Source organism: Crocodylus siamensis, chromosome 1 (genome assembly GCF_052110815.1).
Source record: "Crocodylus siamensis isolate JL-2025a chromosome 1, ASM5211081v1, whole genome shotgun sequence".
NCBI classification, from domain to species: Eukaryota; Metazoa; Chordata; order Crocodylia; family Crocodylidae; genus Crocodylus; species Crocodylus siamensis.
In genome coordinates, this window is record NC_143395.1 from 97543666 (window position 1) to 97569788 (window position 26123).

General features: G+C 42.2%; 1 protein-coding gene across 4 annotated transcripts in view; it reads right to left on the reverse strand.

The window, feature by feature from the left end:
• The window catches only part of FAM184A (family with sequence similarity 184 member A), a 215369-nt gene that overhangs the window by 59054 nt on the left and 130192 nt on the right, over positions 1-26123 (reverse strand). For all 4 annotated transcript variants that reach the window (XM_090038672.1, XM_090038652.1, XM_090038662.1 and 1 more), the window contains exon 9: positions 25055-25205. In XM_090038672.1, the coding sequence (XP_089894798.1) occupies positions 25055-25205 (151 nt within the window). The remainder of the gene's footprint in view (positions 1-25054; positions 25206-26123) is intronic.

Here is a 26123-nt window from a genome sequence, read left to right on the forward strand (position 1 = left end):
TACACTTAGCTTGGCCAATCACAACCTATAAGTTACTTCTATGTGCCATCCTTTCCAATCTTTTGTCAATAAGCTCTTAAGAATTTATTATGTGTGTACAGTGCTTAGAATAGTCAGGACCTAATCTTGACTGAGGCTCTAAGTATACCACACTGAGATACAAGTAATACATAACAAAATGTTTATATTACATTTACCAGTATAAAATAATAGGTTAGCAATGTTCTGAGACAGAAAACAAGTTTCAAGTAAAATTACTTATTTAAATCTGCAATCCCACTGGGTTTTACCCTACGACTAAAAGCAATGCAAAGGAAGCCAAAGTTGCCCTATACTGTTGGATGAACAATACAAATGTCTTGTGAGAAGTAAACAAAAAGATAACAATAGCTGCTGCCAGAGTGTTTTTCAATTGCTAAAACTTAAGACAGTTTAACAACTTTAATGTATATGGTTTACCTAGGCTGTAACTTAACCACAGATACAGAAATCAGGTAGGATGAAGATAAGCCTTCCAGTTAAGGCTCTGAGTTAGAATTGAGGAGAAAGTGGTTCAATTTTAGCTCTGCCACAGACTTCTTACATGACATTTGCTAATGCAATTATTTTCCTGGTGTTTCTGCTACTTGTTTGTAAAATGAGGATAAAAATGTGAGTTGTCGAGATAGATTATTATCTGTGAGGTGCTCTAACATTATAGTCAAATTTCATCTGTGCAAAATACCAATTGCCCTAAACAATAGGATGGGGAAATCTCTATCCCTATATTTAATAAATTTGGAATAATAAATGTAATAAGATTTAATCTTGATTGAAGCTCTAAGTACAAGATTTAATAATTTTGGAATAATCCCTATCTCTGTATTTAATAAATTAGGAATAAAGGGGAATTTCCAGAAACCCAAAATGAGTGCTAATGTCACTTAAAGTGCTAATCTGTGTTTGCAAGATTAATTAATACAGGTAACTGTGTAGAATTCACATACTTAGACTTTTGTAAAGCATTTGATTTAATAACTGATGATATCCTGATTAAAAAATGGCACTACACAATATCAGTAAAGCTCAGGTAGAATGGATTAAGAGCTCATTAAAAAAGTTAGTTGGTACTTTCATTTATGGATGTTTCTAGTTCTATAGAAACCAATGCTACTTCCAATGCTATTCAACATTTTCATCTATGATTAGGAAAAATATCAAAAAGCACCACTGAAAAAACTGTAGACAACAAAGATAGAGTGGTAAATAATGAGGAGGTTGAGATAGTCATACAAAGTGATCTGGATAACTTGGTGAGCTGGACCATTCAAACAAAACATGTTGCAATTCAGCCATATGCAAGAACCTAAAGGCAGGTGTATTATACCTTCAGACTTCAAGTTCATTATTTGTGATTAAATGTTTTTCTATCAAAAATGAAATATTGGTTTGGTAACAATTTCCTCAGGAAAAATTCTTGGGGTTGGGTGATGGGGGGAGAAAGAGCAAGCAAGAGAGCATGCATCATGTGTGTATTCATTCACGGACAACCACTTTCTTCTGCAGCTTTATGGTTAATACAATTGTTTTATGACATGAGACCCACAAAGCCCCCTTCCAAGTCACCTATATAGAAACAGACATAATGTGCATATGAATCAGTTTGAGGAATTTGGTGTAGGTATCACCTGCTTCTCTCTTTTCACTTGTGTTATTGGTATTGTTCATCTCCCCTCTTTTCCTAGTAAGTGAAGGAGGGTTGCTGGAAGTACACTTCAGAAGAGTTCAGCAGACCTCAGGTACAGCCATCTCCCTGTACAGATGTGCTGCTGAGTATAGGTCAAGTTATTGACTATACTAACGTAAAATATGTCACTGTAAGCAAATCCACAGTATTTTCCTAGCCCAAGAACAGGTTATACATTGCTTGTTTCAAAAGGCCTCTATTTCCCCTTTTCTATTTGTGCCACTGAAGTTCTTTTCCTATTAACAATCCCTCCAGTTCATTCACAGTAGAACCTGCCATTTTCTCTCTTCCACTATAAGAAGTGAGTTGTTGTCATTTAGATAACACCCCTGGACTGTTATAACCCTGATACAAGGCATTTCAGTTCGTTCTTATGCTAGATTTATGTGGTTTTAAAAGCCATGTCTATACTGCTGGGTCCAGGACCACTCCAGAGAAATAAATCCTCCCAGGTAGCTCCTGCTGTATATAGCTTACAGTGGGCTTTCTTGAAACGTGTGCTCAGGCCAACAACAGTGTCGGAGCACTAAGCCTGAGAGCAATAATAGGTTATGCACTTAAAATTGCTCTAAATTGTCTACACTAATTGCCAGACTTGGATGTAGATTGAATAGTATTGAGTGGCTGGGGCTTATTTCCCAAGAAATAAAGGGGAGGAGGCAGAAATATCATAAGACCCCTCACCCTTGACAGTCTACTATTGCTCATGGTCTAGCATCCTCAGAGAAGTCCTCTAACTATGACTAGACAGAACTCAGGCCTGGAGCCTGAAAGAGCACTACTTTGCGGAATGAGCAGAAAGAGAGGTGGAGTTAAGAAGCCATTTGAAGAGGCAGATCTAGCTAGGATTGTTATTAAAATGGTTAAGAGGTTTAGATATCTCTACCCTCCTATTTGTAGATTATGTTAGAATGTCTATGTCTACCACTTACAGGCATACCTCGGAGATATTGTAGGTTCGGTTTCAGACCACCGCAATAAAGCGAATATCACAATAAAGTGAGTCACACGAATTTTTTGGTTTCCCAGTGCATATAAAAGTTATGTTTACACTATACTGTAGTCTATTAAGTGCGCAATAGCATTGTCTAAAAAAACAACGTACATACCTTAATTAAAAAACACTTTATTGCTAAAAAATGCTAACCATCATCTGAGCCTTCAGCAAGTCGTAATCTTTTTGCTGGTGGAGGGTCTTGCCTCGATGTTGATGGCTGCTGACTGATCAGGGTGGTGGTTGCTGAAGGTTGGGGTGGCTGTGGCAATTTCTTAAAATAAGACAACAGTGAAGTTTGCCACATCGATTGACTCTTCCTTTCATGAAAGATTTCTCTGTAGCATGCAATGCTGTTTGATAGCATTTTACCCACAGCCAAATATAAGGTTGTTTTGTTTACATTGAAAATCTGTTGTTTAGTGTAGCCACCTTCATCAATTATCTTAGCTAGATCTTCTGGATAACTTGCTGCAGCTTCTACATCAGCACTTGCTGCTTCACCTTGCACTTTTATATTATGGAGATGGCTTCTTTCCTTAAACCTCATGAACCAACCTCTGCTAGCTTCAAACTTTTCTTCTGCAGCTTCCTCACCTCTCTCAGCCTTCATAGAATTGAAGAGAGTTAGGGTCTTGCTCTGGATTAGGCTTTGGCTTAAGGGAATGTTGTGGCCGGTTTGATCTTCTATCCAGACCACTAAAACTTTCTCCATATCAGCAATAAGGCTGTTTCGCTTTCTTATCATTCATGTGTTCACTGGAGTTGCACTTTTAATTTCCTTCAAGAACTTTTCCTTTGCATTCACAACTTGGCTAAATGTTTGGCGCAAGAGGCCTAGCTTTCGGCCTATCTTGGCTTCGACATGCCTTCCTCACTAAGCTTAATCATTTCTAGCTTTTGATTTAAAGTGAGAGACATGCGACTCTTCCTTTCACTTGAACACTTAGAGGCCATTGTAGGGTTATTAATTGGCCTAATTTCAATATTGTTGTGTCTCAGGGAATAGGGAGGCCCAAGGAGAGGGACAGAGATGGGGGAACAGCCGGTTGGTGGAGCAGTCAGAACACACACAACATTTATTGATTAAGTTTGCCGTCTTATATGGGCACGGTTCGTGGCGCCCCAAAACAATTACAATAGTAACATCAAAGATCACAGATCACCATAACAAATATAATAATAATGAAAAAGTTTGAAATATTGCAAGAATTACCAAAATATTGACACAGAGACACGAAGTGAGCAAATGCTGTTGGAAAAATGGCGCCGATGGAAAAATGGCGTCGATAGACTTGCTCGACGCAGGGTTGCCACAAACCTTCAATTTGTAAAAAATGCAATTTCTGCGAAGCGCAATAAAGCAAAGCACAATAAAACAAGGTATGCCTGTATTTTATTTTCCTATTCCCCATACTGCCCATTCGCCCCCTTCAGTATAGGTTTACAGAACTCTATGAGCATTGGTAGCTGAGTTCCTTAGACAAGTGGGGCAGTGAAAAGGTTGAAAAACAATCTGTCCTGAAATCAAGAGATAGACTGCTATGCTGCCCTTGGACAATGCTATGAGTGCCTTGGAATAGGATATCTCTGTGGTAGAAATCTCACATGGATTCAGCAGATCTTTACAGAGGATACAGCTTCTGGGGTGCTTGCTGCAAAAGAAAGTACAGGATCTATTTTCCTAAGAGGCTAAAGCTAAAGCTCCCAAGAGGGTTTTTTTTGTTTTTTTTTGTTTGGAGAGAGAGAGAGACTTCAGAACATCAGCAGATCCACTGTCTCTTGAGGCCCCATGTTTGTCTGACAGCTGACGCTACAGAGATTTGGAAAGCAGCTGTTTCCTTCTACAGTGTTTTGTAGTTGCCTAAGGCCTGTGATATGCTGACTATAAAGGGGCTGCACTACGGGTTGTTCTGTCTGACAAGAAGCTGCAACATCTAGATGCCCCTGTTTTCTTTCAGGAACTCTTTCACAACCCAGCAGCTCTGTACTGAAGAAAGCCCCCAGTAAAGAGGGACTGAACTTAATACACATTTTTGGTCCTGACTTTCTGCTGGTGTTGTCAGAGTGTGTCCAGAAGAAGGAACTTCCCCTTAGTTGTTGCAGGGCAGCAATTACCTCACTGCTCAAGAAAGGAGGCTTTTGTGATTTGCATAACAGGAGACCTATTACCATCTTCTTCTTTTCCAATTGCAAGATCCCATTCAAGTCCTTAGCATATCAGTTGAGGGACTGCTGTATTTACTCAAATTAGAAGATGAGGTTCTCCCCCCAGATTTAACATGAGGGTAAAGCCCCTTGCCTTACAATAGAGTATGAGGTGGCAGCTGCTGTATCTGTATCTCAAGCCCTCGCAGCACCCTATCTCCTTCTCCTCTACCGCACTAGTTCTCCCCCTGTCATGTTCCTCCTTACCTTTACTCCACAATGGCAGGCTCCATCCTTGCTACAGTCTGGAGTAAGGATCATGTGCTCCAGCCCAGCCCTGTGACAACAGACCTGGCACCATGGTGCTGCTATAGGGTGGGCTGGAGCTGTGCTCAGTGCCTGAGGCTGCAGCAGAGATGGAGTCAGACAGCGGGAGTAAAGGTAAGTGGGGAGGGCTAGAGGGGCAGGCAGGGTGTAGAGATTTTTTTGGGGGGAGGGGAATGACAAGAGGAAGGCGGAGAAGGAACCTGAGGCTGTGAGAGGTGATGCTATGTAGAGATAGGCAGAGTGGGGAGGAGGGGGACGGGAAGATGGATTGGGGGCCTGAGGCGGGTGGGGGGAGCAAGCACAATAGGAGTAAATAGGGGTTGGGGTTTCTCAGCCTCTTGAAGGCTCAGGACCAGCATAGTGGCTTCTTAACCTGGCAGGGAAAATACCATGTATCTGTGTCCAAGAAAGCAGTTTTCCTGAACTGCGTCCCACTTTCTGGTGTGGTTCAGTACCTGCCAAGGTGCAGTGGCTTTAAAGCCCAGTTTATAGAAATGGGAGCCTCCTCTCTTGCTTGCTCTGAGGGCCTTACGTCTAAGGGCAAGCAAAACTGGGGGGCATCCGAACCACAAGCCTATGAGCTTGGGCCTGCAAGTAGGATGCCCGCCAAAGGTTTTGGAAACATCTAAAAGCCCCAGGTGTGGGTGGAGGATGTTTGCCACTTCTGGGGTTCTGGACACTTGGATTTGGAATTAGGTTTGGCTAATTTGACCTCGATTACAAATTAAATTTGAAAAAAAGGGGGGTGTTGGGGCAGGTAGCACTGCTCCATTGCCTACCCCCTACCACCTTGCCCCCTATTGCCTGTCCCCTTGCAGCACATGAATCTTTTTTTGGTGTGGGGTAAGAGTTACTGTTCCCTCCACTGCTTGCCCCCTTACTGCCCACTTGCCACCTACTCTACCACGTGCCACCTTTCCTTTTCCCCATCTGCCCTACCATGTGCTCCCCTACTGCCTTCCCCACTGCCTGCTCCATTACTGCCCCCCTCATCAGTAGTGGGGGTGGGGGGAAATTTAAAATTATCGTCCAAAAATTAGGTTCCAAACATGGAAAAATATACTATCTCCCTACCTGCTACATTTCTGATAATGTATTCTTAATCTATGTTCATTGGCAACAAACTTTGTAAGATTGGGAAAGATTTCAATAAAGTTGACTATGACTATCTATGGATCACATTAGTTTTCTGGATTTAGACAGCTGCTCATATTCCACATTGTATTACAATGCTTTTAGAAAGGACACTTCCAAGAGTGCTTTAAGCACCTGCTTCCACTTGCACACTTGTAAACTCAAAAATGTGTCAGTGAGGCCATGCTGGGCATTCCCTGGCAGCTTACAAAACCTGTTTCCTTGTGCTTGAAACATCACTGAGATGATCCCAGAGTGGCCTCACCAGTGTATTTCCACACCTGGAGTTTACAAGTGGGAAAAGGCAGACAGGATGTGCATAGTAATGTCCTAGTACAGACATACTGATGCTTTGGTATAAACATACCCTTCATACTTTAAAAGTTCATGGAGGTCTTAGCCCCAGCTTCATAGTACATAGAGGTATCTGCCATGAATGCCCTCCGCTTAGAATGTAATATACTCTGAATCTCAGATCATTTGTTTTTCACTTCTTAAGCTGCTGACTAATTAACCTCTTCCTTGCTGTGGGTGCTAGAATTTTCCTGTTTGTTGAACCATGCTAATGCCATTTCTGTTATTAGGTCTGATGGTGATGCTCATACACCTTGCAGATGTTTAAAAATATTTCACCGGACATCTTCCAGACAGATCATTTGGACCAAAAGTAATTCCTCCTTGCTGGTTTCCTGGCAGATAGTAATACCCCATGAATTGTGATGGGGCACATCTAGGACTTAAGAGCATTTCTAGGGAAGATCTGAGCAATACATGATGAAGAATTTGAAGAGGAAGGGCAGGGCAAAGAAGCTGTGGGGTGTTTCTTCTAGGATGGGTTTTCGTTGCTAAAAAATCATGGTCTCAGCGTTGTAGCATTGGCAGGTGTCTTGGGAATCCTTCCCTAATTATGCAAAGTCAAGATTCAGAAACACATGAACCAGTTTTTTTTTGCAAGGGTTATAATTGCTTGTTACCTGCTCTACTGTACTTTCCATTAGGTGACAGAGAGCTAGAGGATCATTGCCTTACCTCCGGTTTGCTCAGCAGATGCTGCATTTGACTTTTGACCAGGAGGTCCCTTGTTTTCTTTCTCTCCTGTCATGCTGTGATGGGTTTTGATACTCATTTATTCCTGATGGTACCTGGGAGACTGAAGAATGGAAATCTGCCTCTGTTTCAGATCATTAGCTATTTAATACTTACTGACTCTTGCAATTTACCTGGCTAGACAAAGTTGCTCTTAGTTTGATTCGTAGAAGCTGTTAATCTTCTTAACCTTTTTCCCTTCCAAAGATTTGTCTCTGGGGTTGCCTATACATGTGCTTGGAGATGGGGGAGGATCATTTTAATTAGAGCAGTTCCTGGACAGCTACTTTAATTAAAATGGATCACTGGGCATGTCTACATGAGATGCTATGTCACTGAAGTGACAAATTATGGCAAAGTAGCCTGTTGCTATGGCAATGTAGCCTTGGCAGGCATGAAGTGTGATGCTGATGCTACTGCACAGTAGAGTCAGGAATGACCCATGCACCATTGGGACTGCGCAGTAATGGCAGTTACTGCGTAGTCATTTCACTGGGACTGCACAGTAATGGTGGTTACTGTGCAGTTATTTCATACTTGCTAAATGACTGCACAGTAACAACTGTGCAGTTGGGTGCATGTGTTGATGTGCTTACTGTCACATGCATTAAGACCCCCTATGTTTCAAAATGGTCTTTGGGTACTATAACTAAAGCTCATTTGATGAGGTTTAGTTAAAGCACCCCTGTGGACATTTTAAAATACAGGGCAGCTTAATACACATGGTGATGAGGTGATACTGGAGTGTTCTAATTAGAACATGAACAAGCTCATCTATTGGCATCCTAGGGGCCTATTTTCTGTTTTATCCAGGCTGGATTGTCCTGCTTGAATGATCCTGCTTGGTTGGCTGAAAGTTTGCAATGGCTTTTGTTGCTAATATTGGGATCTGGTCTATATAGTTTTTGGATAAAGTCCTCTCTGCCTTCTAGGCACTTCTCCCTCAGTAGGCTGCTCAAACTCTCTGAAAGGACAATTTTTTCAGAGGATTTTTTTCACTGGATACCTTCTTTCTGGTGAGTGGGATGTATGTGCAGCTATAGAAGATATTGCCTTTTAGGGGTATGAGCAAGAAGCAGTTCTACAGTATCTGTACCAAGATGCAGTATTATGCTGCTTTCTTTGGGTATGACAACACTGCAGAGCTGAGCACAGTGTAGAGGCTCCTGGCTAGAGGGTCTTGCCCCTCTGCTAAGGTCAGACCAACTGTCATATTTGGAGTCAGGAAGGAATTTTACCCTATGGTCACAAGATAGCTCTATCATGGTCACAAGATAGCTCCAGTACCAGGAGTGATCTAGTCATGGCAGTGCAGACCTCTGCTCCATATAATTCACTCTGCAAAGAAGCCAGCTTCATAACTCTGCACTGAACTGCAGACTGCAATGCAGACATATCCCTGATGCTACTGCTACCTCCCACTAGATGCATTTATCCCTGGGTGACTGTATTTCTAGCCCATAGGACACTGCATAAACTTCCTCTCACTAAGTACTTAGATGACTTACAGTGACAGGTCTAACATGGCTACGAAGTGACCAAAGAGATATAGCTAGCCATGTGAGTCTGAAGTCAAGTAGAAAGCAGGGTAGAGATCTGACCTTATATTACTAACCCAGATAGATTTTACATAGCACAAGCTTTCATAGGCTGAAGAGACTGTGAAAGGATGCACACAAAGCTGTGTATAAGGAGAGAGAAATATGAATACAAAAGCAGAAGGGAGAGGCAGACAGAGTCATAAAAGCTAATCCAGGTAATGGGATAAGGATCCTAGGTCCTGTATAAACCATACTTACTTAATAAATCCAGTCTGTATATGATTTCTTATTCTACAATTACCCGCAGATCAGCAATGGAATATTAGAGAGGATAAAGCACTCCGCCACAGGCCTGTGTGTTTTTCTGTAGTGGATTAGTGTTCATTTAGTTTTTCATACAGGGATCACCCAGTCTGCCCAACACAGACAGCAGAGGGACACTATAAGCAGGTGATGGTGTATATGAGATTGGTAGAATTATAAGTAAATGAATCTCAGGGGCTATTATCCATGTTATTTGGTCCAGCGATGATGTGGTCTGTATTGATGTTGGGACACAGAAGGCATCTGCATTTGTTGAAAGGCCTGATACCTCGGTGAGACTGGGTGTTAGGTAACTTGTTGCTTAAGAGACACCGTCTGAGGTTGGAGGGCTGTCTGTAAGTCAGGACCAATCTATTCCCCAAGACTGCTTTGAGATAGTCATCCTTTTCCAAGAGGGATTGGCGGTCATTAATGATGCGTCCCAGGTGCTCAAGCCAGAGGCTGTAGGTGACAGAGCGTGGCTTTGTTGATTTGTGTGGGATTGTATTGTAATTGTAGGAATCCCTGCTCCAGATCCTTACGGTAAGCATCCCGATTGATAGGATCAGAGGAAACATGGTATACAAGAGCTTGGTTGTATATGATGGATCTAGTGATGTGCTTAGGATAAAAACTTGTGGCATGAAAGTAGCTATGGTGGTCAGCTGGTTTCTGATACAATGTAGTGATGATATGGTCATTGCAAACCTTCACTGTAGTGTGTAAAAAATGATTTTATTAGGTGGAGTATTCCCGAGTTAGTTTGATGGAGGGGTGGAAGCTGTTAAACTCAGAGTCATAGGGAAATAGGGCTTGATAGGAGCTCCAGAGGTCATTTAGTCCAACTCGCTGCCTGAGGCAGGATCGGCCCTATTCAAACCATCCCATGGAAACCATCATCTAAACTCAAAATAAAACTACTTTCAACCTTGATGCAACACAGACTGAACACCCTACCCTGCCACAGGTAGAGCAGTGGAACCCTGGCAGCCAACCACTGCATCTCTAAAATGTTGTCACAATATATGCTTAAGAGGTCCCAGGTAGAGGGTCATGGCCCCGCTACAAAGGCAAAACTCCCCACAGTCCATGCCAGTCTGACCATGGGGTAAAATTCCTTCCTGACTCCAAATATGGCAGTTGGTCTGACCTTAGCAGAGGGGCAAGACTCTCTAGTCAGGAGCCTCTGGCTTTGCTCCCAACAGCAGCATTGGCACATCCCAATCAAAGTCCCCAGCCTTGACTGTATCCAATACCCAATGCCTCTGGGAAGGGTTAAAGACACCGTCACACATATAGCGAGGAGGGGAGCAACCATGAAATCCCAGAAGCATGGGAAATACCTGTGGTACAACACAAGCACAGTTACATCTAGATAATCTCTGACCAGTGGATGCCCAACCTCTTCTTGAACACATCCAGTAATAGAGAGTCCACAGCTTCCTTACGTAGTCTATTCCATTGTCTCACTATTCTAACAGTGAAGATGTTTTTCTGGATATCCAATCTAAACTTACTTTGCTGCAACTTCAAGCCATTGGTCCATGTCCTCTTCTCTACAGCAAGACAGAAAAGGTGCTTTCCCTCTTCTTGATGGTAGCCCCTCAATTATTTGAAGTGCTATCTTGTCCTCTCAAGTGCGTTTTCCGTAAGCTGAACATGTCTTGCTCTTTCAGCCTTTCCTCCTATGACTTGCTTTCCAAGCTCTTTATCATCTTTGTTGCCTGCCTCTGGACTGTCTAACTTTTCCCATGTCCTTTTTAAAATGTGAAACCCAGAACTGCACATAGTATGCCAGATAAGGCCTAATCAGTGCTGAGTAGAGAGACACTGTCACCTCCCATATCTTGCACCTAATGCTTCTACTAATGCATTCCAAAACCGTATTTGCCTTTTGTGTGGCTGCACCACACTGCAGACTTATACTGAGTCTGTGGTCTACCAAGACTCCCAAGTGCTTTTCCATAGTGCTGCCGTCCAGCCAAGTATCACCCATCTTATATTTATAGTTTTGATTATTCCTCCCAAGGTGAAGCACCTTACATTTGTCCACACTCCTGGTAGCTCTATAACCCAACTTTCCAATTTGTTGAGATCCTTTCGAATTGTGCTTGCATTCTCAATCCTTCCCAGTTTTGTGTTGCCCGCAAACTTGCTTAAGAAGCTTCCTATGCCATCACACAAATCAGAAATAAACATTTTGAAGTCCTGGTGAAAAAGTCTCTAGAGATTCCTTTCCATGCATCCATACAATGAAGATATCACTAACATACTTTAGGTAGATCAGGGGGATGAAAAGGCAGCCACAGAGGAAATGGACTTCAAAATCAGTCATAAATATGGTGGCACACTGGGCGGCCATATGTGTGCCCATGATAGGTGGCATTCAGTTGTAGGTATAGGGACTCTCCAAACCCAAAATAACTATGTGAGGACACAGCAGGCGAGTGTAATGGAAATGGAGGCATTTTTTTCATCAGGAATAATGTTCTTTATGGCTTGTAATCAGTCTTCATGGGGGATGTTGATGTATAGAGAGATGCGATATCAATGATAGCTAATATGGTATTAGTCGGAAGCTTGTCAATGAGGGCTACTTTCTTTAAGAAAGTGCTGGTGTCTTTTAAATAGCTGACAGCTCAAGTGGCATAAGGGAACAGAATATAGTCAACATAACCAGAAACTCCCTTCATGATAGTGCCAATGCCAGAAACAATGGGGTATCTTGGGTTGCCAGGCTTGTGGATGATTGGGTAAGAAATAAAACTTGCCCAGTCTAGACTTCTGGGATGTGGAAGCAGTACCCCTCTCCTGTGTTCCCCCAGGTAGATCCTGAAACAGCTCATTCACTTTCTCCTGGTACTATGCCATGGCGTCCTCTGTCAGGAGTTCGTAAAACTCCATTTTGGAAAGTTGTTTCTTGTATGTATGCTGTTTTGTTCATGACAATAGTGGCACCTCCTTTTTCAACATGTTGCATGATAATATCTAGGTTGTTTTTAAGATTGAGTATGGCTCTCTGTTCTGCAGGACTGAGGCTGTAATGTAAATGTTTTTTTGCAATCTCAGCGTGGGCACAGTGATGGAAACAGTTTATATACAGATCCAGAAAGGTGCTGCAGTCCTCAAGTATAGTCCCAGAACTTTTCTTCCTGTTCTGTGCATGTGTCTGGTTAATCATTGCATGGATCCCTGTCATGGAATCTGCCTGAGTAGGAATGGATAGAAATTTTTGGGAAACAAGAGTTTTATCAAAAAATACATATACTGAAGTTAAAACGTTCCACCTGAAATATCTTCATCTCAATGAACATTTAAGCAGCAAATCAAAGATATGGTTACCACAGACATAACAGTAAGCCATCAATTTATGTATTGAGATAATTAGTATACGCTCCATCATTTTCCAGTTCATTCACTTTGTATCCTAATATTTTGGTTGTTCGCTACTTCTTTGACCACAGCTGCAGATTGGGCTTAGTTAGGCTGTTCACAACAATGCTCAATTCTTCCCCTGAGATACTGTTAGTTTAGAATACAGTAAGAGGTATTTCAACTACAGACCATGAATACTTTGGAGGCAGTGGAGTGAATTTACATAATTGCCATCATGGTTGCATAATTAACACACTAGAGGGGAAAAATATTACATTTTATAGAATTCAACTTACTGGTTCTAAATTAACAGCATTATCACTGTGGGCATCAGTGTGGGCAAAGTAGGCAAACAAAACACTGGGGTCTATAACAAATGGAATGGAGAATACCACAGAAAATGTCATTATATATATTAGTGGTTCTGCCACGTCTGAAATAATGTGTGCAGTAAATAGTCACTCTACCTTTAAAGTATATTTGCAATAGTTCAGAAAAAAGACAACAAAAGGATAAAGAGAAACCTTGCATACAAAAAGATTTGGACTGCTTCTCTTGAAAAGGAGCAGGCTCAGATATATGTGATAAAAATATAAACAATTAGGAACTGTATACGTAAGACAGATCAGGTCTTTTCTCCTGGTCTCATAATAAAAGGAAAAAGGGGCCATTCAATGACATGGAAAGGAAGCAAAATAAAAATTAATAAAATTCACACATAATTGATAGTTATACTGTAGAATTTATTATCCCAGTATGTTGTGAGAGCCAAAAAACTTAACGAGATTCAAAGAGGGACTGGATTTTAATACAGATAGTGAAAATATCCAGTAGTTAAAAGAATGTCCTGAAGTACAATAGATAATGCTAAAACAGAAACGTTTTTTAGAATGGATATGAAGCTTCATGTTTTAATTTCTAACCATTAGGAGTTTAGGACAAAACTAATGGGTGACAGATTATTCTGTCAGCATGTCTTGCACACTTCCGTAACACACGTTGTGCTAGATACTAGTAGCGTAACATGGGAGGTGGGGGAGATGGGTGTGCAAGCAGGGCACCAGTCCTGGATACCAACTATGACAGGGCTCCAGAATCCACCTCTGGAGTCTTTTGCCAAGGCAGAGGCAATCCTGTGCTGCTTGGCCAAAGGATTAGGACAGCATGGCCCCACCCTCAACAATGTACCTGGAGGGGAGAGGGCTGGGGCAAACAGAATGGTGCTCCATACCCTCCTCCCCTCCGCCTTATTCCTCCTTCAGGGGGCTAACTTCATCAGATAGCATGCAGGGACTGCAGGAAGCAGAGCTTTTAAATAGAAAACAGTGATTGGAATCCAAAGGTAGGAATGGGGGGTAGAGGGGACATTGCTGGGAGAAGCAAGATGGATTAGAGAGAAAAAAAAGCTATTGAGAGAGACAGGGGTTCTAAAAACTAATCCAGGTAGTGTCACATAAGCAGACTTTCTCTAAACTGTAGTCTTTATTTAGACCTGTTTAATACAATTTTCTCTGTGGATGATTTTTTGTTCTCAAATTTCCCATTCCAATTTGTTTATGAAGTTTTGTCATCTAAGAACAACCACTCTGAGGTCTATGGTGGAGTGTCCAGGGAACATTCAGGGTGGTTAAAGAATTCTGCTTCAGGCTTGTGCATCTTTCTGGAATTGATATCAGATTGGTATTCAGTCATTCTATTCACATGGGATCACCCCATGTGTCCAGGGGCACTGTAAGCAGGTGATGGCATGTATGACATTAGTAGAAATGCAGGTAAATGAACCCTGGATGTTATAATCCATATTACTTCATCCAGTGATGATGTGGTCTGTGTTAATCTCTACTTCTTGAAGTCCATTCATAGCATCTGATGAAGTAAACCCCCTGCTTCCTTACATTAAACATCTCTTTTAGTTAATCTATAAGGCACATATCTACCCTGCCTTCTGTCTGAATTCAGACTAAGAAGGCTAAATATCTCTCTTTATTCTTAGACAGCCAGACATGTAACAGAACTACTACTGGATCAGAAAACTGCCAAGCTGAATATAAACTGTCATAGGAGGAAGTTATGGAAGTTGGGAGCATATTCTTAGCTGGCATAACTTCGTTCAAGTCTCTGAGGGAATCAATGGAAGACTCCCTGGTAGCATGACCCCTAAGGAAAAAAAATAGCTAGGTTAAAGATGACGTTCTACACTGACTGTTAATTATTTTTAAATAGAATTTTCTGTATCTACATATTTATGTAACTCAACAATATGCATACAACCCCCCTAGACAGAAATACCAAAGATTCCACAGCATCTGCTGGAGACCACGTTCTCTACAGCTACTCTACTCTTCAACCAGCCCTTCAGTCATGATAGCATTTCACCACTGGGATCATATTATTGGGAGACTCCTCCACTGGACACGGGTTACCTCTGTGTAACTCTAAGAACCTGCAGAAAACTGTTTCAGAGAAAAAGATAATGTATGTCCATAGGCAGAAATGGCTGATTTTACATGCAGCCCCCGTTGCTCCATAATACTGACTCATTCATTCTTGTCCCAACTTCCTTCTGTTTCCTCCATCAATGTAATCCCTGAACTCGGGGATTACCTGCATTGGAGGTGGGGGAGGCTATGGAAGGCATGAATTTACAGCTCATTAGTTACTCCAAAATAATTCCCTTTGAGGATACTCTTAGTGCACAATAAGTGTAAAGTAAATCTGGACCTGCTTGTGATGCATCTGTGGATGCATGACAAGGTGCGTTTAGCCTTCCTGTCTGCATCCCCACATTGGTGGCCCATGTTCATTTTGGAATCAATAATGACCCTAAGATCTTTTTCTGCCTCTGTGCTGATGAGAAGGGAGTTTCCCAGCCTGTAGGTATGCTGCTGGTTCTTCCTCCCCAGGTGCAATATCTTGCACTTGTCAGTACTGAAACCAATCCTGTTCTTATCCGCCCACCCCTGTAACCTGTCCAGATCTAGTTGCAGCCTGTCCCTCTCCTCCACTTCTCCCCACATCTTAGTGTCATCTGCGAATTTAAACAAGGTACTTTTCACTTCCTCATCCAAGTTGCTGATGAAGATGTTGAACAGTGAGGGCCCAAGGACCAAGCCCTGGGGGACCCCACTGCCCACATACCTCCAGGTCAAAAACATAGAAATGGGTCTGGGGGTCAGTACAGTTGAGGTCTTGGAATGTATCCCTATTTGTTACACTGTAAAGTGGCATAGGGTTATGACATTTCCAGGTCCAAAAATGAGGACATCGGGGGGGGGGCAGGGCAGGGCAGGGAGAATATGATGGTGTGGGGGCAGTGCCCTGCCCCTGCCGTCCCCCCCACCCCAGCCTTGCTACTGTCCCACTCCCAACCCACTGACCCCAGCCCTATCAGTGCATCTCACTTCCAAAAAGCAGTACCCTACCCCCATGCCCCTCACTCCTGACCTGCAGCCCCCTGCTCCCCCAGCCTGGCTGGTGCCCCTCACTTCCGACACTCTGTGCTCTGCTCCCAGGTGCCTCTGATCACCCTCCCCCTGCTCCCACCAGTGGAGCAAAGCTACATCACAAACTCAGCTCCTGATTGCACACATGCTGTGCTACATATTCTGAGACCTGTAGTTCTACATGGTGGTGGCCATACTGAAAACGGACACGAGAAGGAAACAAGGGGACAAAAAGAGGACATGTCCGGGAAAACTTGGATGTACGGAAACCCTAGAGCGGGTTCCCTTTATGCAAATTTGAGTTATGCACCATTTTCCAGGAATGCATGTACAGCATAAAGTGAGAGACGTCTGTACAATGTTTGGCAATAGGATGGCTTGGGACTACATAAGAGAGTGAAACAAGCTGGCACAAGCATTTCTATCATCTCATTGGTACATCTGTTTGACTGATAAATAGTGAAGGTGAGAATCAATTTTGTTATCTGGAATAGATTAAACATATGATTCTCCTACTATATTAACTGGCAGTCAGGTAACGTGGTTGTTATAGAATGAATTATTAATTGTTGTCACAACAGAACAGAGATATAAAAAAGAGAGTTACATCTTACCTGTCAACTTAAGTTCTGCCCAGACTATATGGTTGTGCAATACATCAACAGAAAATAGAGACAGAGGACACACAAATATTTCTAGAAGGAAAACTAGAAACTAGTAACACTTCTCTTATTTTCTCAATTGAGGGAACTTTTCCAATAGTAAAATATGTAAGAAAAAAGCAAAACCTAATGAAAAACAAAATTCCATTTATAAAAAAGATGGGGAAAAATGATCTTTTGAATTCTCTATGAGAACTAGGAGTACTTTTTTCTATGAAAAAAAACTAAACAAAAAAACTCTCACCTGGATTAGAATCAGTGTATTTTGTACAATTCTCAGAAAAGACACCTTTGTTCTACTATGTTTCCTTCATATCATCCCACAATGGAGAGGAAAGAATAAGAGACTTCATCATCAATTGATGATCCATCTACTGTGGCACCTACATCTTATAGCAGCATATAACTGATGTTTTACATTATGATAAGAAGTTTCAAAGAACTTGTAATATGTGCCAGTAATTTTTATAGATATTATTATACTTGGTTAAAAAATATTTCCTCTTATAAAATTGTTGTCACTTAAGGTTCTTGCTTTATTCTTTTACTAGGACACTGTACATCTCAATACACAATAGAATTTAATTGTATATCCTTTACTTCATACAATATACTGGGGGCTGGGTGCTAAGGTGCACAACTGACAACCCAGCGGTTGCAAGTTTAAAGCCATAGCAGAAGTGCTCACGGTGCAGCCTGTCAGATTCCATCAAATCTATGAATTCTACTAAATACCTTGCACAAGGACATGAAATCAACTAATCAACTGTTGTACCACTCTAGCTTTTCTTTCTGATTTGCGTTTTCTAAAAAAATTTAATGCAGTTTGGGGTGAAGATGTGTTGACGGATTTATAAAACACCATTACAATATTCTCCACATTATACCTTTTTCCGTATTACGTCAAAGCATTTTATTAACTTCGACTGTTTCAACTGAGCAGACCTCTTAACTGAGCTGCTTAAAATAATGTTCAGGACTTTCTCCCAAGGTTACAGATAATTCAGATCTTGTCAGTATGTATAAACTGTTTAAATTAAGCCTTTTACTGTGTACCGCTTCCTTTATCATAAACAGGGATTCTGGTTTTCTCTGTCTAAAATTTGCAAATTCCCTTTTAAATGCTCCCCTCCCCCCTAATTCTCTCATTAAAACCACCAAATCTGTGTTTTTCTGTGACTAAAAGGAAATACTATTATATAGATAGCTATCCTTTAAACACAATGTTTTACTGATATATTTACAATTTTAAAGCAATTTCGAAGCCTACTAGTGCCTCAATCACTATAATAAATCAATTCTAAGTACCTATTAATTTTGGCGTTTGATTTGAGGTATTTGATCATGAAAAATTGGCGCTCCCCATGCCTCCTCTGCTCACCAGGCCGTGAGTCCAGTTGTGGCTGTCCCTGCCACTGATTTGTGGCACTGAGCAGCCCTGATATACTGGTGCCCTGCCCATGCCATTGCCCCTCACTCCTAAGCAGCAGCCCCCTGGCCCTGCCAGTGTCCCTTACTCAGGACCTACACCTCCCTGCCCCTGCTAGTATCCCTCACTCCCCACCCCACAGCCCCGCCGGTGCCCCTCACACCCAACCCATAACCCCTGCAACCTTGCTGGTGCCCCTCACACCCAATCCACAGCCCACCAGCCCTGCTGGGGCCCCTCATTCCTGACCCACAGCCTTCTGGTGTCCCTCACTCCCCACCCACAGTTCCCCACACCCTCCAGCCCTGCCAGAGGGGGCACCGAGTTTCCAGGGTTACAGGGACAGGACCTGGGTCCACAGCTCCCTGCCCCCCTCCCCCCAGGAGTGCCTGAGCCCTAGCTGCTGCCTGTGGGGGTTCAGGGCTCTCTGCCCTGTTGCCCTCCACCCAGGGGGCCTCTGTGGACCGGCAGATGTGACCCAGTGTGACAGGCCGGAGTGAAGCAGGGTAGGGAGGATTGGTGCTACTGCCAGGAGCCCTGTGCCTCCATGGTGAGGCTCTCCCTAACCACCCCACAGCAGTGGGGGGGCACAATTCTGCACTGCCACCATCCCAGCTGGGCAGTGCTCCCAACCCTACCCAAATCCCTCCCTTCCTCACTATGGGGACCTCAGTGCCATCCTACTATGCCAGACTTACCTGCAGGGAGCTGCTCTCATACTACCTGGCTGCCATGTGCATGTGTGCATGCTCACATGCACATGGCGCCCCCTGCCTGATCACCATCCCCATGATCGCTCCAGCCCCTTGCAGGCTGAAACTCTGCCAACTTGCAAAGGAAAACTTACTGTTTTCCATGTTTTTTGCCTTTGCAAGAGAAAATCCATGTTTTACCATGTTTTTCTGTGGCAAATGGTAAACCCAGATCCCTGCTCATAAGGACGTTCCTATGCCATCACTGTGTTCAATTACCCACATTTAATAGAATGTTAGAATTTCCCATTGTATTGCATATGACTGAACTTGCTGTGAAAGAAACTAATTTCAACTACATCTCATTATGACAACAGTGCTGGGCTAGAGCATGGGTCATAGTCCATCCTACAGAAACCCAAGTAGAGGCTATCTAGATGCGTGACTCCTAATAGCAATTTTTTTATCCAAATTGTCCCATATGCTGCACAACTCAAGTATGTATAAGACAAAAGCAGGATATATACAACACTCCTCAATTATCCCATTCTTTACTATTAAAAAAAGGTCTACACTCAACTATTCATCTAAGTTATTTGACAGGAAAGCAATGCAAATCAAGAGCTAAATTCACAAAACTGCAGAAGGTGGACATGTCAGTTTACCCCAAAGCACAAGGAAATGAACACTCTACAAGATGTGCAAGACAGGGGCTCAGGCTCCTCCTCCAGTTGAAGAGATTTGAAAAGACATTTCCCAACTTCCAGAAAAGTGTCTCAGCTACCAAACTAAATGTTATTACAGAGTGTTAAATCAGAAGAAATGAAGAACCACACCAGTAACTGGCTTCTGAGTTATAAAGTTGAGAATTTGTGAAAATGACAGTAAAACCAACATGCATATCTAGGTCAGATCTGCAAATATCATCCCCAAATGAATGACAATAGTATTCCTATGATGTTACTTTCTTTTTCAGAAGTCAGAGCAGGGTGGCACCTTAAAGACTAGATCAGTGAGAAAGTCTTAAGCTTTTGTAGACTACAGACTACTTTAGTTAGATGTTGTGAACAGACTTGCAGGCCGTGTCCAGACGAGCGCAGTCATGTTCTCCACACGTTTGCAGCACGACATACTGCAGTCTGGTGTTCTCCACACGTTTTTTAATTCAGAGAGATATCCAGGGGTAAAAAAAATGAAAAATCACCACGAAAAAAAATCAGAGCACGTGGCACTTATAAGTGACATTATCATCCACATCAGCCAAAAAAGCTGATTGCTGATACTGTCAATTTTTCTTATATAGGTGCTGATCCAATATGGGACCGATGTATTGGTGCACAGCAATGTGGTGGTGACATGGCCATTGTGAATTTTCCTGGTGATATCCAAGAAATGAATTTTGTGGATACAGTATTCAAGAGTCAGTTTCTTTTTCAGGGGAGAAATAAATTTATAGTTGTACAAAGGTCCAACAGCGAGTTCTAAGAGTATGCACTGTCCCTGCTTCTGCGTGCCTTTGTCTTGAAGAAAAACTCCGCATAGTTTTTCTGTTAGCAGCTGAGGCAAAACAATCCACTAAAGGGATTCTAATTCTTTGGCCTGTCATTTTGTATGCCTATGAGTGAATACTCTATTTCCTAGTTTTTTTTCTCTTTGTTTCTATATCAAGCTAGTATGTTTTCTTTTTCATGAATGTAGAGTACATTGGAGGATCAGATGTCTTTTTCTACCAGTTCAGCAGCTTGTGGGTCTTCTTGTAGAGAAAAGATTTTACTCCTTCTATGTATTTCAGGTTATCATTACATGTGGCTGTTACTGTTAAGGATGCACCAAACTTCAGAATGAAGGTCCCATAATCTCCACATCAAGTCCCAAAGGGGCAGACTCATCCCACAGATTCAAACTGGGCTGGTTTATGTCATAACCAGAAGAGATTCTCAAATACAGCCAATGTTGGTCCACATTTAAGATCCCAAGTGACACAGCATGTTTGTCTCATAGAAGAATACGGAAAGGGCAGTAGTCCAAATGCATTTCTAAATTATAGCACAGTAGAAACACTGGTATAACCTTTACCAGAAACATCATACTATGATGATTTATCTGAATTACACAGTAGGATCAAGGCCCATTGCTCTCCATAGGAAGGCCCGTGAGCTTGGATGAATAACTAGTTTGGTATGATCAGTACGATGACAGTGTATAAATGTAGTGGAAGGATGGCGCATACTGCTAATCTGGGGTAATTTCACACCATCCAGCTGAGAACTATCACTGAAATAATCAAGCATGAAGCCTACCAGGCTAGCACCTTAGAGACTAGCTGGTTCAGAGAGGCATAAGCTTTCATAAACAACAGCTTATAAATGGCATTGCATCTGACAAAGCAAGCTTTAACTTATGACATTTTATGAACCAGTAAGTCTCTAACATGTCATTCCACCCTACCCCCTGCCTGACTTCAGACTAACACAGCTAACTACTTCTCTCTACAGAAATAATCAGGAAAAAAAAAGCCACAGTCCAGAAATGGGCTGCACTGGTTGAGATAATTGTATTTGCAGTTTATCCCAGGGTATCCATGTTCTTAAGGCAAACAAGTTATTGCTCCCCTGCCAAGTAACCAAGGCACAATAATTGCAGCTGACAGTGTGAGTTATCATGCAATAAACTGTTCATTATATATTCCAGTATAATTTGCATTGATGTATAAAACTAATCTAAATTACAGCAGGGCATGTGATCATCAGTCAGTGTCTTGTGATAAGCTGGCAGTTCCTACAGGTTAGCAATAATTTTCCTTTTTCAGTTAGGAGTTCTGCTGAATATACAACAGTCAAAATGAATAAAAGTATTCTATGTAAGACTTTGTGGATTTGAAAAATCTGCATTTTTCAAGGCAGCCATATTTCTTTAAAACATTCATAAGCTTTAGCTAGATGCAGCTTCAAGTGGGAGTAACTAACATTATATCTTCTCAAAGAGCCCTTTAAAATGCTAGATTTGAGCAGGGGCCTCAAAATAAATGGGGTCCCTTAACGTTTATAAAAAACAGCAGTATTATTTCCAAAACTAAACTGAATACCATTGAGGCAAGAGAAGACAAAGGAGCTGTGAACGACCTAAATCTCTGTTCAAACAACTTCCTTTTTCCTGAAGGCTAGGGACCAAAATCTCACTATCCCTGAAAAGGACTTATAAATAGATTCAGAAATTCTGTCATTACTTAGAAAAAAGATCAGTCAGGTATGAACAGATATTTCCTGAGGACCACACTATGATACAATTAGCTACTAGAAGTATGAAATATGTAGTTTAAATTAAAATTTGATTATTTATCAAACAGGGACTGATTAGAATTATCACTGGCATCTTAATGTCACATTAAATAAAGTAGGTTCACCTTCAATCCCAAAATAAAATGAACTTAAAGTGATCGATATCACTCACCACCCATCTCCTGCCTCATATTACTGAACTCAACTCCTCAGACTGCCACAAGCAGGTGGTTACTAGAAGTACAGGAAGAGGTACAGAATTGGGGGGGGGGGAGGGGAGAGAGGCGGGTGGCAGGGGAGAGCTACAAATAAAGAGCTATAACAAAATCCCTTTGCTCATCCCAGAGCCACAAGTTGAATAAACTTAATCCTTTGAAAGATAAAGATAAGAGTAGTGGAAGCAGAAAGCTAAAGCAAATCTGTCAGAACCAGGAATAAAAAAAAATTGGAATGCTTATGTTGAAAAACTAAGCCTACCAGAGCAGATCACTCTTTATAAAAACCCTGGAAAAATCAAACTTTGTGCAATTAATGTCAGACAAGAATCCGCTAATGAAAACGGAGAAAGTGAAGTAAGACTGAAAGTGCCTTTTGCTTTAGATTCTAATTAGTCCTCTATCTCTATAACCTGTTATAGCATGGCATAACTTACTTTGTCTTGTTTGGCAGAAGGAAATAGGTGCAAGAGTTTAACACTTTTTTACACACTCAAATGGTCTCCTACAGCCACAATTCTTTTCTTCCCTTGGAAATAACCTCTTTTCCCATTACTGTATTTTTTTCTGGATTTTTCTGTTCCAAAATGTTATTCATAAATAAAAATGACAGGTAGTACATGCTCATTTCTCCCTTTATCCAACAGTCACAAAATGGGATTTTTACATTTCAGGAAACTAGGCCAGCTTTATCACAACACAGTTTGTTAGGAAACCAATTTTAGTATTTTTTCACACATACTAAGAGCTGCTTGGGCATTTTGGCTAACATATCCCTTTAAAGTTACTCTTCCTTAGAGACAATAACCATTTACAGAATGAAGAAAAGGCAGTAAATGAGTTTTGGGAAAAAGTGAAAATGAGACAAGTAGAAGTTCTTTTAAGTTCATGCTATAAAGTTAATTTGGGGAAAAAAATTTCAAAACCCTTCACCTTTATGATTACATATGATAGGATTTTTCATACTTTAGCTTCCCATCTAATATATAATTAGATGCAGAAATACTAACTTATGCCTCCTGGATAAACTGTGTGGCTAAAGATGTGCACTCTATTACTTGACCTCTCAAAGTTGAAAGCAGGGTGAAGACATGCCACAGTAGACTAAAATACTGAGTGTCTACTTACCATTTCTGAAAAAAACCTCTCTTTTTCCATTTGAATGGGGGTCAGCAACATATGGCTCATGGACCAGATATAGCCTGCAGAGCCTGAAGGCTTTGTCTATGTCCATTTGAGGGCTAAGTAAGCTGCACTGGGACTGAGCAACTTCCAGCTGCACCCTTGTCACCACTGTTTCTTCCCCCATTCCCCTGAAACTGCAGCATGAGTATAAGCTTCCAGCCAATGGGGAGGTATACCAAGGCCAAGCAGCTGGAGCCCATGTGCTGCCACTTCTCCCTCCTTTCTTGCCCTCCACCCCCACTTCCCCACCTCAGCTGAGATGCAGAAGCAGCAGGAGTGTGGACACAGCTTCCATCTACCCAAGCCCAGTACAGCTCCCTACCACCTGGATGCTGTGCCCACACCCAAGCCAAGGAGCCAGGGGTTAGGAAAAGTGGCAGTGGTGTGGGTGCAGCTGATGTGCCATAACCAGCCTGTACAGGACCAGAGCTGGGTTGTTCCACCCTGTGACTTGAAACAGTTGTTAGCCACTGCATTAGAAAAATAACTCTTCTATCCTGTCTTCTCTTTCATTGGTCAATCAACCCAACACTGTTCCCTACTGGCTTTTTGAGAAACATAACAAAGAATTTTATTAAATGACTTAACAGGGAGAGAAGTATTTATAATAGAGCTTGTCATAGAGAGAGAACACAAACAGTACTTATTATTAAAAAAATCAGCATCAGTCAAAGTTACCCAAGGTAATAGCTGAAGCCATGGCTACACTGCAAACAGCGCCTGGCCAGAGCTTACACAGAGTACGCTTCCACCCTAAACAGGAGCAGTGTAGCCACATTTGCATGGTTCACAGTTGACAAGCTAATGAGCACTGCCAGGTAACTGCTAGTACCAGGTAACAGTGGCTGATGCCTTTACAAAATTCCCTATCTAATGGAAGACTCTCATCCTTGTAACAAGGGACTGCTGATATCGCCATTGCAAAAATGGCTACACTGCTTAAGGTTGTGGATTAGTATAGGTGGAGTAGAAAACATGTTTAAGGGCATTACTGCCTGGCATGGCAAGTCAGTAGTGTAGACATGACCTGAGAGATTCAAATAGTGTTTCCTACCTTTAGGACAAGACACAGCTATAATAAATGGGTGGTAATACAGTTGATTGGAAAATCCTGACTGTTTTAATATATTTTACAGAATCATCTGTGTAAGCACAAGTTATACCTCCCAACAATTAGCCAACTACGTAACAGAAGGCATGTAAATACTTGAATTAGAGAACATGAGAAAAGAGAGAAACAGAAAGGCTCACAATGGGTAGAAAAGAGTGCTAAAGAATTGAATAAAAAAGATTTCACTGACATTCTATATAACAATGAACAAGAGTATGCTTATTCATCTCACTTTAAGGTAATTTCACATTCCTCAAAACCTTTCAATACTAATTAATCTGCAGTGAGTTATTCTAATACAAATTAAGTCAAAGACAAATTTATCTTAGACTTCATGCTATTAATGAACATTCTGCTACTAAACTGTAACAGCCTCTCTGATTCTAAACTAGCCATTCTGCTTACCTGGTCTAAAAGATCTTCCACTTTCTTTTGCCATCCATCTCTGGCAGCATTTTTTTCACGTTCTTTCAGTTGCAAGAGCTGAGTCATGGCTGCCTTTTTATCCTCTTCATGCTGAAGCCTCAGCTCTTCACGAAGCTTAGTACATTCCTGTCTGAAAGAAAAAGTAACAGGATTACAATATAACCTAGCCTTTTATAACAATGGCTGTTTACAGACATTAGAAAACAAACAACCAGCACCCTCCCAAATGCACTTTACTGAAAGAAGCAGAGCATTAGTTCAACCAGGCTCTCCAGTGTCTGTATAGATCGGGCGCTTCAGTGAGGCTTTTTGGTGCTTTTATCTAAAGCTGATTCAATCAGTTATTAGATAAAAGCACCAAAAAAGCCCCAATCTATACAGGTATTGGGCAAGCAGGGTCTAATTAATGCGATGCCTCTTCGGGACATGTGCTGTGCTCAGTGCGGGGGTGTGCCAAGTTTAATGTACAGTGATATTTTTTAGAGTTTAACATTTGTAAGCAGCCAATAAAACCAAGAAATAGGAAAAACAATTGAAATGCTTAGCCAATTACAGAAAACTAGCCAACTGCCAATCAAGAACAACCGGGGGGGGGGGGGGGCAGGAAAGAGGCCCCTGCCCGGAACCCACCCCCACCCAGCCCCTCTTCAGGTCTGGCCCCACTCCCCCATCCTGTCTCCCTCTCCCTCCCCAAATCCAAGCCTATTCCCCCCTCTCCCCCGTTGGCCCGTTCCCCCCCACCCCTGTGGTCCAGGTCTGCCTGGCCCATGTCCACCTCCCTCTCCCTCCCTGCTGGCTTTTGTTGGTGCCCAGTTGCAGTGGGATGATGGCAGCGCACTCCCTGCCATCGCTGCAGGTGGGAACAGAGTCCCACATCTGGCCCCGCCCCCCCTTTTCATCCAGTTGGGGGAGGGAGGTAACGGGCCTATTCCCCCACCCTTACCCCTGCCACTTTGGGGCCAGGTTCATTCCCACCCCTCCCTTCAGGGCTTGGGTCATGGCAGTGGTGCCACCATGCCCCCCCCCCCCCCCCCCCCGCTCCCGTTCC